This window comes from Oncorhynchus tshawytscha, linkage group LG10, assembly GCF_018296145.1.
Source record: "Oncorhynchus tshawytscha isolate Ot180627B linkage group LG10, Otsh_v2.0, whole genome shotgun sequence".
Classification (NCBI taxonomy): domain Eukaryota; kingdom Metazoa; phylum Chordata; class Actinopteri; order Salmoniformes; family Salmonidae; genus Oncorhynchus; species Oncorhynchus tshawytscha.
This window is the reverse complement of record NC_056438.1, coordinates 75,881,815-75,897,108: the sequence shown is the minus strand read 5'-3', so window position 1 is coordinate 75,897,108 and position 15,294 is coordinate 75,881,815. Positions and strand designations below refer to the sequence as shown.

At 42.3% G+C, this 15,294-nt stretch overlaps 1 protein-coding gene across 3 annotated transcripts in view; it reads left to right on the top strand.

Annotated features, from left to right (window-relative positions):
• LOC112246991 (unconventional myosin-IXb-like) overlaps window positions 1–11,966 on the top strand; it is a 75,031-nt gene extending 63,065 nt beyond the window's left edge. For 2 of the 3 annotated variants that reach the window (XM_042329093.1, XM_042329092.1), the window contains 11 exons: window positions 34–69; window positions 501–612; window positions 2,183–2,256; window positions 6,335–6,527; window positions 6,739–6,867; window positions 7,154–7,259; window positions 8,196–8,327; window positions 8,586–8,709; window positions 9,742–9,863; window positions 10,175–10,278; window positions 11,474–11,966. In XM_042329093.1, coding sequence (XP_042185027.1) covers window positions 34–69; window positions 501–612; window positions 2,183–2,256; window positions 6,335–6,527; window positions 6,739–6,867; window positions 7,154–7,259; window positions 8,196–8,327; window positions 8,586–8,709; window positions 9,742–9,863; window positions 10,175–10,278; window positions 11,474–11,658 — 1,317 coding nt within the window. In that variant the 3' untranslated portion in view covers window positions 11,659–11,966. The remainder of the gene's footprint in view (window positions 1–33; window positions 70–500; window positions 613–2,182; window positions 2,257–6,334; window positions 6,528–6,738; window positions 6,868–7,153; window positions 7,260–8,195; window positions 8,328–8,585; window positions 8,710–9,741; window positions 9,864–10,174; window positions 10,279–11,473) is intronic. The other variant, XM_042329094.1, reaches the window with a different exon arrangement.
• Window positions 11,967–15,294: the final 3,328 nt, after the last annotated feature.

Below are 15,294 nucleotides of genomic sequence, written 5' to 3'. Positions count from 1 at the left end.
TCCACACCTGATCATCTTTTCTATTTGCTGCAGACCGTGAACAAGCCAAAGACGAAAAAGAAAAAATGTGTAAGTTATCTCATCACTAAGTTGAATTGTCTCATTATCTCATCACTAAGTTGAATTGTCTCATTATCTCATCACTAAGTTGAATTGTCTCATTATCTCATCACTAAGTTGAATTGTCTCATTATCTCACCACTAAGTTGAATTGTCTCATTATCTCATCACTAAGTTGAATTGTCTCATTATCTCATCACTAAGTTGAATTGTCTCATTATCTCATCACTAAGTTGAATTGTCTCATTATCTCACCACTAAGTTGAATTGTCTCATTATCTCATCACTAAGTTGAATTGGCTCGTTGCGACCAACACTAAGTTGAATTGGCTCGTTGCGACCAACACTAAGTTGAATCTCAGAATATCACTGTCACAACCCAGGTCAATGCAACCCAGGTCAATGGTTCGGCTTGAATGATGTGTGTTGTGTGTTTCCAGCTCGACAGCCCTTTAGGTCACATGTTTAGTACGTACCAGGTCAACATCAGGCAGTCCTGTGACCTGTGTGGTTTCTACATCTGGGTTATGGAGAAGGCCTACATGTGCAGCGGTGAGTAGCTAGCTATCTGTTGTTCACCATTAAACATAGAATTTGAATATAGAAGAGAACATTTGAAAAGAGAATTAGAATATAGAAGAGAACATTAGAACATAATTAGATTTCAGAAGAGAACATTTAAAAGAGAATTAGAATATAGAAGAGAACATTAGAACATATAATTAGATTTCAGAAGAGAACATTTAAAAGAGAATTAGAATATAGAAGAGAACATTAGAACATATAATTAGATTTCAGAAGAGAACATTTAAAAGAGAATTAGAATATAGAAGAGAACATTAGAACATATAATTAGATTTCAGAAGAGAACATTTAAAAGAGAATTAGAATGCAGAAGAGAACATTAGAACAGAGAATTAGAATATAGAAGAGAACATTAGAACAGAGAATTAGAATATAGAAGAGAACATTAGAACAGAGAATTAGAATATAGAAGAGAACATTTGAACTGAGAATTATAATATAGAAGAGAACATTTGAACAGAGAATTAGAATATAGAAGAGAACATTTGAACTGAGAATTAGAATATAGAAGACAACATTAGAACTGAGAATTAGAATATAGAAGACAACATTAGAACTGAGAATTAGAATATAGAAGACAACATTAGAACTGAGAATTAGAATATAGAAGACAGCATTAGAACTGAGAATTAGAATATAGAAGAGAACATTTGAACTGAGAATTAGAATATAGAAGAGAACATTAGAACTGAGAATTAGAATATAGAAGAGAACATTTGAACTGAGAATTAGAATATAGAAGAGAACATTAGAACTGAGAATTAGAATATAGAAGAGAACATTTGAACAGAGAATTAGAATATAGAAGAGAACATTTGAACTGAGAATTAGAATATAGAAGAGAACATTAGAACTGAGAATTAGAATATAGAAGACAACATTAGAACTGAGAATTAGAATATAGAAGACAACATTAGAACTGAGAATTAGAATATAGAAGACAACATTAGAACTGAGAATTAGAATATAGAAGACAGCATTAGAACTGAGAATTAGAATATAGAAGAGAACATTTGAACTGAGAATTAGAATATAGAAGACAGCATTAGAACTGAGAATTAGAATATAGAAGACAACATTAGAACTGAGAATTAGAATATAGAAGACAACATTAGAACAGAGAATTAGAATATAGAAGAGAACATTAGAACTGAGAATTAGAATATAGAAGAGAACATTAGAACAGAGAATTAGAATATAGAAGAGAACATTTGAACTGAGAATTAGAATATAGAAGAGAACATTTGAACAGAGAATTAGAATATAGAAGAGAACATTTGAACAGAGAATTAGAATATAGAAGAGAACATTTGAACAGAGAATTAGAATATGGAAGATAACATTTGAACAGAGAATTAGAATATAGAAGAGAACATTTGAACAGAGAATTAGAATATAGAAGAGAACATTAGAACTGAGAATTAGAATATAGAAGACAACATTAGTACTGAGAATTAGAATATAGAAGACAACATTTGAACAGAATTTAGACGAGATCTTATCATTGTGTTATTTTCTCCTCTCTTCTTTTGTTTAGCTTGCAAATTGATATGTCACAAGAAATGCCTTTCCAAAATCATCACTGACTGCTCAACTCGATGTGCCCGGCTGGTGAGCAGTTTGTCAAGTAATGTTTGTCAAGTTCACCAAGTTAAGTCTAATAAAATTTTATTTGTCAGTCACATGCGCCGAATACAACAGGTGTAGGTAGACCTTACAGTGAAATGCTGAATACAACAGGTGTAGGTAGACCTTACAGTGAAATGCTGAATACAACAGGTGTAGGTAGACCTTACAGTGAAATGCTGAATACAACAGGTGTAGGTAGACCTTACAGTGAAATGCTGAATACAACAGGTGTAGTAGACCTAAATGCTGAATACAACAGGTGTAGGTAGACCTTACAGTGAAATGCTGAATACAACAGGTGTAGGTAGACCTTACAGTGAAATGCTGAATACAACAGGTGTAGTAGACCTTACAGTGAAATGCTGAATACAAGACAGGTGTAGGTAGAGACCTTACAGTGAAATGCTGAATACAACAGGTGTAGATAGACCTTACAGTGAAATGCTGAATACAACAGGTGTAGGTAGACCTTACAGTGAAATGCTGAATACAACAGGTGTAGGTAGACCTTACTGAATACAACAGGTGAAATGACTGTGAAATAATACAACAGGTGTAGATAGACCTTACAGTGAAATGCTGAATACAACAGGTGGAGGTAGACCTTACAGTGAAATGCTGAATACAACAGGTGTAGGTAGACCTTACAGTGAAATGCTGAATACAACAGGTGTAGGTAGACCTTACAGTGAAATGCTGAATACAACAGGTGTAGGTAGACCTTACAGTAAAATGCTGAATACAACAGGTGTAGGTAGACCTTACAGTGAAATGCTGAATACAACAGGTGTAGGTAGACTTTACAGTGAAATGCTTACTTACGAGTCCCTAACCAACAATGCAGTTTTAAAAAATACGGATAAAAATAAGAAATACTAGTAACAAGTAATTAAAGAGCAGCAGTAAAATAACAATAGCGAGACAATATACAGGGGGGGGCACAGGTACGGACGGGGTCAATGTGCAGGGGCACCGGTTAGTTGAGGTAATATGTACATGTGAGACGGGGGGCGGGCAATGCAAATAGTCTGGGTAGCCATTTGATTAGGTGTTCCGGAGTCTTATGGCTTGGGGGTAAAAGCTGTTTAGAAGCCTCTTGGACCTAGACTTGACGCTCCGGTACCGCTTGCCGTGTGGTAGCAGAGAAAACTGTTTATGACTAGGGTGGCTGGAGTCTTTGACAATTGCTAGGGCCTTCCTCTGACACTGCCTGGTATAGAGGTCCTGGATGACAGGAAGCTTGGCCCCAGTGATGTACTGGGCCGTTCGCACTACCCACTGTAGTGCATTGCGGTCGGAGCAGTTGTCATACCAGGCAGTGATGCAACCAGGCAGTGATGCAACCAGGCAGGATGCTCTCGATGGTGCAGCTGTAGAACCTTTTGAGGATCTGAGGACCCATGCTAAGTCTTTTCAGTCTCCTGAGGGGGAATAGGTTTTGTCGTGCCCTCTTCACGACTGTCTTTGTGTGCTTGGACCATGTTAGTTTGTTGGTGATGTGGACACCAAGGAACTTGAAGCTCTCAACCTGCAGCCCCGTCGATGAGAATGGGGGGCGTACTTGGTCCTCTTTTTCCTGTAGTCCACAATCATCTCCTTTGTCTTGATCACGTTGAGGGAGAGGTTGTTGTCCTGGCACCACACAGCCAGGTCTCTGACCTCCTCCCTATATGCTGTCTGATCGTTGTCGGTGATCAGGCCTAACGCTGTTGTGTCATCGGCAAACTTAATGAGGGTGTTGGAGTCATGCCTGGCCGTGCAGTCATGAATGAACAAGGAGTACAGGAGGGGACTGAGCACGCACCCCTAAGGGGTCCCTGTGTTTAGGATCAGCATAGCGGATGTGTTGTTACCTACTCTTACCACCCGGGGGCGGTCTGTCAGGAAGTCCAGGATCCAGTTGCAGAGGGAGGTGTTTAGTCCCAGGGTCCTTATTATTGATGAGCTTTGAGAGCACTATGGTGTTGAATGCTGAGCTGTAGTCAATGAATAGCATTCTCACATAGGTGTTCCTTTTGTCCTGGTGAGAAAGTGCAGTGTGGAGTGCAATAGAGATTGCATCATCTGTGGATCTGTTGGGGTGGTATGCAAATTGGAGTGGGTCGAGAATTTCTGGGATAATGGTGTTGATGTGAGCTATGACCAGCCTTTCAAAGCACTTCATTGCTACAGATGTGAGTGCGTCATTAGTAATTTAGGCCGGTTACCTTAGTGTTCTTGGGCACAGGCATTATGGTGGTCTGCTTAAAACATGTTGATATTACAGACTTGGACAGGGAGAGGTTGATAATGTCAGTGAAGACACTTGCCAGTTGGTCAGTGCATGCTCACAGTACACGTCCTGGTAATCCGTCTGGCCCTGCGGCCTTGTGAATGTTGACCTGTTTAAAGGTCTTACTCACTTCGGCTGCAGAGAGCGTGATCACAGTCTTCCCGGAACAGCTGGTGCTCTCAAGCATGTTTCAGTGTTATTTGCCTCGAAGCGCATAGCATAGAAGTAGTTTAGCTCATCTTGTAGGCTCGTGTCACTGGGCAGCTCTCGGCTGTGCTTCCCATTGTAGTCTGTAATGGTTTGCAGGCCCTGCCACATCCGACGAGCATCAGAGCCGGTGTAGTAGGATTCAATCTCAGTCCTGTATTGACGCTTTGCCTGTTTGATGGTTCGTCGAAGGGCATAGCAGGATTTCTTATAAGCTTCCCGGATTAGAGTCGCGCTCCTTGAAAGCGGCAGCTCTACCCTTTAGCTCAGTGCGAATGTTGCCTGTAATCCATGGCTTCTGGTTGGGATATGTACGTACGGTCACTGTGGGGACGACGTCATCAATGCACTTATTGATGAAGCTAATGACTGGTGTGGTGTGCTCCTCAATACCATCGGCGAAATCCCTGAACATATTCCAGTCTGTGCTAGCAAAACAGTCCTGTAGCTTAGCTTCATCTGAACACTTTTTTATTGATCCAGGGTGCTTCCTGCTTTCATTTTTGTTGTAAGCAGGAATCAGGAGGATAGAATTATGGTCAGATTTGCCCAATTGAGGGCGAGGGAGAGCTTTAAGCGTCTCTGTGTGTGGAGTGAAGGTGGTCCAGAGTTGTTTTCCTTCCAATGACACATTTAACATGCTGATTAGAAATTTGGTAAAACAGATTTAAGTTTCCCTGCATTAAAGTCTCTGGCTACTAGGAGTGCCGCCTCTGGGTGAGCATTTTCTTGTTTGCTTATGGCGGAATACAGCTCATTCAATGCTGTCTTAGTGTCAGCCTCTGACTGTGGTGGTATGTAAACAGCTATGAAAAATACAAATAACTCTCTAGGTAGATAGTGTGGTCTACAGCTTATCATGAGATACTCTACCTCAATCGAGCAATAGCTTGAGAATTCCTTAGATATCGTGCACCAGCTGTTATTTACAAAAATACATTGTCCGTCGCCCCTTGTCTTATCAGACGCTGCTGTTCTATCCTACCGGTACAGCGTATAACCAGCCAGCTGTATGTTCTTAATGTCGTCGTTCAGCCACGACTCTGTGAAGCATAAGATATTACAGTTTTGAATGTCCCGTTGGTAGTTTAATCTTGCGTGTAGGTCATCTATTTTATTCTCCAAAGATTGTACGTTTGCTAGCAGAGTGGAAGGAAGTGAGGGTTTATTCGATCGCCTACGAATTCTCAGAAGGCAGCCCGCCCTCTGGCCCCTTTTTCTCCACCTCCTCTTCAACCAAATCACGGGGATCTGGGCCTGTTCCCGAGAAAGCAGTATATTGTTCGCGTCGGGCTCGTCAGACTCGTTAAAAGGAAAAAAAGGATTCTGCCAGTCCGTGTTGAGTATTCGCAGTCCTGATGTCCAGAAGTCACTTTCGGTCATGAGAGACTAGCGGCAACATTATGTACAAAATAAGTAAAATAAATAAATAAATAAATAAACTAACAAAAAACACAATCTGTTGGGGACACGTAAATGTCTGCATTCTTTTCCGGCTCCATTTTTAACTCCATTTTAACAAGTAAAGTTAACTTAGGGAAGTAAAGTTTGTCAAGACTATTGATTAATCCTGTGTGTTAGGACGATGGAGAACCTGGCTGTCTGCACTTTGGGGTGCAGGTGTGTGTACTGACCAGTAAGACCTACCCGATCCCCATGGTACTTCTGATGATGCTGGAGCATGTTGAGATGAATGGCCTGTACACAGAGGGCCTCTACCGTAAATCTGGTTCTGCCTCGCATGCCAGGGAATTACACCAACTACTGGAGATAAGTAAGTTCATTTTTCCAGAAAATATTATTTTCCTATTGAATGTATTATGTGGGAACCATCTGCCTAGACACTGGTGTGAGAACAGAGGACCTACCAGCTGCTATGAACAACATAGAACTATGGCATGACATCATCCGGCGCATTGCAAGTACCGGTAGGAACTACCGTAAAATTAAGTGCAATCTCTTTTTTTTCCCTTTTTTTTTGTCAGACCCTGAGACGGCGACTCTGGAGAACTACTCCATCCACACGGTGACTGGCCTGGTGAAACGCTGGTTCAGAGAGCTGCCTGACCCCCTCCTGACTTACCGCCTCTACAAGGACTTCCTGCACGCCGTTGGTGAGTCTGTCTCATGGGTCCTGTTCAGAATGTCACAGCGTAGCAAAAAGGTTTAAAAACCTATGTTTTGCATGTACAGAGTTGACAGTGAAATCCATTTAAAATACTTGCGTGCTTCATTTAGCCTGCCCACTTGGCTACAATTGACCCAATGGTATAGTCCCAAAAGTGCAAACTCTGCAGACCCCCACCCACCCTGCACACCAGGCAGTCAAGCTAAATCAAGCAAATCTCAAGTACTTGAAATAACTACTGTATATTTGACATTGTGACATTTCATGTGCAGAGTTGCCAGAGCAATCTGAGCGGCTTCGTGCGGTCTACCAGAAACTGGACGAGCTTCCCTCCGCTAACTTCAAAACACTGGAGAGATTGGTCTTTCACCTGGTCAGGTAGGTTATACCCCCCTTTCATCTGGTCAGGTAGGTTTTACCCCGCTTTCATCTGGTCAGGTAGGTTATATAACCCCCCTTTCATCTGGTCAGGTAGGTTATATAACCCCCCTTTCATCTGGTCAGGTAGGTTATATATCCCCCTTTCACCTGGTCAGGTAGGTTATAAACCCCCTTTCATCTGGTCAGGTAGGTTATATACCCCCTTTCATCTGGTCAGGTAGGTTATATAACCCCACCTGGTCAGGTAGGTTATAAACCCCCTTTCATCTGGTCAGGTAGGTTATAAACCCCCTTTCATCTGGTCAGGTAGGTTATATAACCCCCTTTCATCTGGTCAGGTAGGTTATATAACCCCCTTTCATCTGGTCAGGTAGGTTATATAACCCCTTTCATCTGGTCAGGTAGGTTATAAACCCATCCTTTATAAATCCCCTTTCATCTGGTCAGGTAGGTTATAAACCCCCTTTCATCTGGTCAGGTAGGTTATAAACCCCCTTTCATCTGGTCAGGTAGGTTATATAACCCCCTTTCATCTGGTCAGGTAGGTTATATAACCCCCTTTATATAACCCCCTTTCATCTGGTCAGGTAGGTTATATAACCCCCTTTCATCTGGTCAGGTAGGTTATATAACCCCCTTTCATCTGGTCAGGTAGGTTATATAACCCCCCCTTTCTGTTTTTCACTCTTTCACACATATGTGTATTCATGTTGACTGATGTTTGTAAATCACCATCTATCGTACAAAGGCTTTCCCACTAGGCTTGAACTTAGGTCCCTGAGTTTTCCCTAACCACGTGACCTGACCAGGGAAAACTCTGGGCCCCCGGCTTTTGCCACAGGTCATTTATAGCCATGTTGTGTATTAGGACGATAATAGACGTGCTATGTCAGATCTTGATGGAGTTTTTGTTTTTGTTTTTACTTCCTCCAGAGTGGCAAAGGAGGAAGAACACAACAGGATGTCAGCAAACTCCCTGGCCATAGTGTTTGCCCCCTGCATCCTGCGATCCCAAGACACCACTGACCCCTTCCTAGTCATGAAGGACGTCTCCAAGACAACCACGTGAGTCTACATAGGGAAAAGTTTACATACGCACATCCAATGTCTTTGAGTAGGTATTAGATATCACAAAAATATGTTCAGCAAACGTTAAGAGAGACTACACAATGGAATACAGTATATGCTATTTCCCAGTTTAGGGTTAAATGTATGTACATACATTATCTCTCAAGGTAGGAAGCAGTCAGTCCTTAGTAAGCATTCTGTTATTATTTTTTATTGTCAGAAGCCCTAACCCCTTAAGTTTGCTCTGTCCCCCAGGTGTGTGGAGATCCTGATCTCCGAACAGTTCAGACGGTACACTGAGAAGATGAAGGATATCACCGAGCTGGAATACGCTGAGGCCTTGGCCGTCAACCAGCTCAAACTCAAGAGACAGAACACTGTAAGGACAGTGAGCTTACACCGTACTCCATACTGTTGTCACGAAGTTGGAAGCACAGAATCGTCTATAATGTCACTGTATGCTGTAGCGTTAAGATTTCCCTTCACTGGAACTAAGGGACCTAGCCCGAACCATTAAAAACAGCCCCAGACCATTATTCCTCATCCACCAAACTTTACAGTTGGTATTATACATTGGGGCAGGTAGCGTCCTTCTGGCATCCGCCAAACCCAGATTCGTCTGTCGCACTGCCAGATGGTGAAGCGTGATTCATCACTCCAGAGAAAGCGTTTCCACTGCTCCAGAGTCCAATGGCGGCAAGCTTTACACCCCTCCAGCTGATGTTTGGCATTACGCATGATGATCTTAGGCTTGTGTGCGGCTGCTCGGCCATGGAAGCCTATTTCGGGAAGCTTCCGATGAACAGTTCTTGTGCTGACGTTGCTTCCAGAGGCAAATGGAACTCGGTAGTGAGCACCCAGTGGTCCCGTTCTGTGAGCTTGTTGCGGCCTACCACTTTGCGGCTGAGCCGTTGTTGCTCCTAGACATTTCTACTTCACAATAACATCACTTACAGTTGACCGGGGCAGCTCTGGCAGGGCAGAAATTTGAAGAACTGACTTGTTGGAAAGGTGGCATCCTATGACGGTGCCACGTTGATGCCATGTCACTATGCCATGCGCTTCAGTAAGGCCATTCTATTGCCAATGTTTTTCTAAGGAGATTTTATGGCTGTGTGTTCGATTTTACACGCCTGTCAGCAAAGGGTGTAGCTGAAATAGCCTAATCCACTAATTTGAAAGGGTGTCCACATACATTTGGCCATGTAGTGTATCTATTCTGATCACCCTTTAATGCTCTACTGTGAATATAAACTTGATATACTGAGAATATCTGTGAATACGGATATGGATCACTGTGGGAATTTCCATCATTCCCCGTGAGAATGTCACTTTGGGAATGCCAGGGTCCCTAAAGCGGTTTGTGTTCCTGTCTCTGGTGTATTGACTCATCTCTACTGTATATCTACAGATCTCAGAGAAACCTTCATCGGAGCTGGACGCCCCTCACATGGACAACCTTGACCCGTTGGATATAGACATGGAATCAGAGAGGAACCTCATCGAAAGGATAAAATCCATCAAGCAGGAGAAGTGAGTGACGAGATGGAGACTCGTCTCGTTCTCTGTTGTCAGGGGCAACGTGTCGTCTCGAACCTAGAACAACACATCTAACTGAACTAAATCAGATGTGTAAAAGAGAAACACTGTCTTAGTTGGTACTGTAGAAGCTGTTTAGTTCTGTATGTTTCATGGTGTTAATGTGTTTGTAACGTGCTGGTCTCTGTGAAATTATATGACTGTTATAGTTAGTTAGTATGTTACAGCTGGCACCAGATACCATACAGCTCGGCTCAGTGTTTTGTCAAACCGTTCCTGGAAGGGTGTGTGTATGTGTTTTTCAGGGAGGAGCTGGCGTGCAGGTTGCCAGAGCTGGAACAGGAGAACTCCGACAACGACAACCTGGACTCTGAGTCATCAATCAGCTCAGAGAGCCTGGACTCAGAAGGTCAGTAGAGGGGTATGGTAGGCCTACACCATCCTGCTAGATGCAGCGGTGGACAACTCCAGTCCTCTGGGGCCTGATTGGTGTCTCCATTCATAGCAAACACAGCTGATTAATCAAATTGCAGTCTAAACTGAAGATCATGATTAGTTGATTAGTGGAGTCACGTGTGTTAGGTGTTACAGTTTTGCCCCAGCTATCAGGCCCACGAGGACTGGAATTGTCCACCCCCGTTAGAGGATAGTGGGGAGCCTGGAGACTGAGAAGGTCCGTAGAGAGGTTGGGTAGGCCATAACCATCCTCTGCCTTCTTGCACTTCAACTCTTTTCAACTGTTTGTTTTCGCTAAGGCTTTATATTACAGCCCACTGTTACAGCCTATTCTTTATGTTACAGCCCACTGTTACAGCCTATTCTTTATGTTACAGCCCAGATAGAAACTTAGAAATGACTTATGAAAACAATAACTTAATAAGTGTGTTGTGATGGTACTACTATGAGATTCTTAAACCGGGCTGTAAAATAAAGTCTTGTTTTTCTTTTACTGGGACATTGGTTGACACACGGTATTTGAATTATTTTTACCGATCTCCTGCTAGCCAACTCCTGGCTATATTACGGGAGAGATTTGAAGAAAGAAGTGGTGTATTCCCTGTTAAAGTGGGTCATAACCAGGTGAATGATTTACTGACAGTAACTACCAGTAACTTTGGTATTTCTGTGTTTTTTGCGTAACCAGGCAACAGTAACTAGGTTATTTCTGGGTTTTGTGTAACCACGCAACAGTAACTATGTTATTTCTGGGTTTTGTGTAACCAGGTAACAGTAACTATGGTATTTCTTGGTGTCTTAGTTCATTTCTGACTGAAGAACCTTTTTTTATTATTATTATCAGGAGCAGGCAAACTGTATCGGCCTGTTGTACGAGCCTGGTCCCAGATCGTGTAGCTCAGTTGGTGGAGCATGGTGCTTGCAAGAGCCAGTATAGTGGATTTGATTCCCGGGACCATCTAAATGTCTAATATTATATTAACTCCTCTGATTCTCATTGTCATTCCCAGCACCTACAGATCTGGGACCAGCTACTATTAGATTAATTCAGAGTGTCTCTACCAGGCCCTGTTTTAACCAGCCAGCTGGTCCCAGATCAGTATGTGGTTTAGCCAACGCCTCTTAATAATCCAGACTTTCTCCACCAGGCAGAATGAACCTGTTGTGGAGGAGCCCGAGGCAGGAGCGCCCTCCTAAGCCACCTGACCTGGCCCAGAGAACTACTACAGCCACTGACCAGGCTAGATGGATAGAACCCCCAGCCCACAACAAAACCAGGAGCAGGAACTTCTCAGAGCTGGACATCCCTTTCATAGATGAGGAAGAGGACTAGCCTGGGTGACAGTCTGTTTTTGCTCCAAATGGAATTATCATGCCAAACATGGCTGTACAATGACAGCAATGGAGTTGGAAAGAGCACTAAACAGATCTGGGACCAGGCTAGAGGACATCTAGGATGGGGCCATATTGTCCTCCGACAGGTGGTGTCTCTAATACACGATGCTAATCCTTCGACTGATAGCATTGGAGCTGTGTTATCGCAACAAGAACCAAGCACATGATGTATATTTTCCTACATCCATTTGTGTATGTGTGTGTGTGTGTGTGTGTGTGTGTGTGTGTGTGTGTGTGTGTGTGTGTGTGTGTGTGTGTGTGTAATGATCAAAGCTCAAATCAAATCAAATTTTGTTTGTCACATGCGCCGAAAACAACAGATGTCGACCTTACCTTAAAATGTCTAGTTTTTAAAAGGTAAGAAAAATGTGCTAACTTAATCTAGGGAAAATAGTAACACAATAACGAGGCTGTATACAAGGGGTACCTATACCAAGTCAATGTGAAGGGGTACGGGTTAGTCTAACTGAGGTAATATTTACAGGACCAGTCAAAGTTTGGACACACCTTTTCATTCAAGAGTTTTTCTTCATTTGTACTATTTTCTACATTGTAGAATAATAGTGAAGACATCAACATTATGAAATAACACATATTTAAATCATGTACGTAGTAACCCAAAAAGTGTTAAACAAATAAAAATATATTTTAGATTCTTCAAAGTAGCCACCCTTTGCCTTGATGGACAGCTTTGCACACTCTTTGCACACACAGTCTTGAAGGAGTTCCCACATATGCTGGGCACTTGTTGGCTGCTTTTCCTTCACTCTGCGGTCCAACTCATCCCAAACCATCTCAATTGTGTTGAGGTCAGGTGATTGTGGAGGCAAGGTCATCTGATGCAGCACTCCAACACACTCCTTGGTCAAATAGTGTGTTTTGGGTCATTGTCCTGTTGAAAAACAAATGATAGTCCCACTAAGCGCAAACCAGATGTGATTACGTATCGCTGTGGTAGCCCCACACTATCACACCACCTCCTCCGTGCTTCACAATGGGAACCACACATGAGGAGACCATCCGTTCACCTACTCTGCGTCTCACAAAGACATGGCAGTTGGAACCAAAAATCTACAATTTGGACTCATCAGACCCAAGGACAGATTTCCACTGGTCAAATCAAATCAGTTTGTCACGTGTGCCGAATACAACAGAGAAATGCTTACGTTTAATGTCTAATGTCCATTGCTTGTGTTTCTTGGCCCAAGCTTGTCTCTTCTTATTATTGGTGTCGTTTAGTAGTGATTTCTTTATAGCAATTTGACCAAGAAGGCCTGATTCACGCAGTCTCCTCTGAACAGTTGATGTTGAGATGTGTATGTTACTTGAACTCTGTGAAGCATTTATTTGGGCTGCAATCTGAGGTGCAGTTAACTCTAATGAACTTGTCCTTTGCAGCAGAGGTAACTCTGGGTCTTCCTTTCCTGTGGTGGTCCTCATGAGAACCAGTTTCATCATAGAGCTTGATGGTTTTTGCAACGGCACTTGAAGAAACTTGAAAAGTTCTTGAAATTTTCAAGAATGACTGGCCTTCATGTCTTAAAGTAATGATGGACTGTCATTTCTCTTTGCATATTTGAGCTGTTCTTGCCATAATATGGACTTGGCTTTTACCAAATAGGGCTATCTTCTGTATACCACCCCTACTTTGTCACAACACAACTGATTGGCTCAAATGCATTAAGAAGGAAAGAAATTCCACAAATTAACTTTTAACAAGGCACACCTTTTAATTGAAATGCATTCCAGGTGACTATCTCGTGAAGCTGGTTGAGAGAATGCCAAGAGCGTGCAAAGCTGTCATCAAGGCAAAGGGTGGCTAATTTGAAGAATCTCAAATATAAAATATATTTTGATTTGTTTAACTCTTTTTTGGGGGTTACTACATGATGCCATGTGTTATTTCATAGTTTTGATGTCTTCACTATTATTCTACAACATAGAAAATAGTAAGAAAGACCCTTGAATGAGTATGTGTGTCCAAATATTTGACTGGTACTGTACATGTAGGTTGGGGTAAAGTGACTATGCATAGATAATAAACAGAGTAGTAGCAGCATATGTGAAGCGTGTGAATGTATGTGTGTGTGTTGGAGTTTTTGTGTAGTGTGTGTGTGGCTATAGTCCAGTGAGGGTACATTGAGCCTGTGCAAGAAAGTCAGTGCAATTTTTTTTGAATAACAAAGAGATGGCCACCCGGAATATGTAAATTGTCCGGGTGGCCATTTGATTAACTGTTCATCAGTCTAATGGCTTGGGGGTAGAAGCTCTCAAGGAGCCTTTTGGTCCTAGACTTGGCGCTACGGTACCGCTTGCCATGTGGTAGCAGAGAGAACAGTCTGTCACTTACATTTTTACATTTTAGTCATTTAGCAGATGCTCTTATTCAGAGCGACTTACAGTAGTGAGCGCATACATTTTTATATTTGTTCGTACTGGGCCACTGTGGGAATCGCACCCACAACCCTGGCAAGTGCCGTGCTCTACCAACTGATCTTCCTTTTGACACCGCCTGGTATAGAGATCCTGGATTGCAGGAAGCTCGGTCCCAGTGATGCACTGGGCCGTACACACTGGTTATGCAACCAGTCAGAATGCTCTCGATGGTGCAGCTGTAGAACCTTTTGAGAATCTAGGGACCCATGCCAAATCTTTTCAGCCTCCTGAGGGGGGAATAGGTGTTGTCGTGCCCTCTTCAAGACAGTCTTGGTGTGTTTGAACCATGATAGGTCCTTAGTGACATGAACACTCGGGAACATGAAGCTCTCGTTCTGCTCCACTACATCTCAGTCTATGTGAGGGGGGTGATGATTGGCCCTCCTCCTCCTGTAGTCCACGATGCTGCTGTTGACGTTGAGAGCCTCTTAAGAAAGCATCTGTGGTTTTCTAATGATGTCAAAATGGAATTACACAAGACACAGTGCAGTCTGTCGTACCAATGCACCTTTTGATATTAACCATGTACAATCTCATGTTATTGTAAAGCCAAGTATTTTGGATGTCTCACCTGTGGACAGTAGTATAACGAGGACCAAATCATTTTAATCCATAATACAGGTTCCTTGTTTGTAATGGACTACTTCTATGCCACCTCGTTTGGTACTTTGTGAAATAAATGTCCTATTTTATTGATAATTAACCTCAAATGAAAACAATACAGTCAAGATTGTTTTAAGGTTATCAGCATATTGGTGTTTTTCTGTTTTCTTTGAAATTGAGATGGATATTTTCACCTTGGTCCTCCTTTTTTTATTAACAATATATTTACTGACATATTTTCACATTTTCACAAGCACCCCACCCACCTCCCCCCAAAAAACATGACAATTAAAGGTTGACTCATCTAAATGATATAGACACAAGCAGCACTGAAGAGATTGCAATGAGCGAGATGCAAGACTTTGCTCTTAAGACTGGAATCATGAATCTGCATGAGTTTGCTTCACAGAGTTACAATGTGAAGCGTACAGGACCAAAACAGCGGAGAAGTTTAACCTCACTTCAATGCTCTTAGTTGTTGCTTAACTTGACCGACAATGCTATTTACTTTGAGCATCTACTTCATATCTCTGAG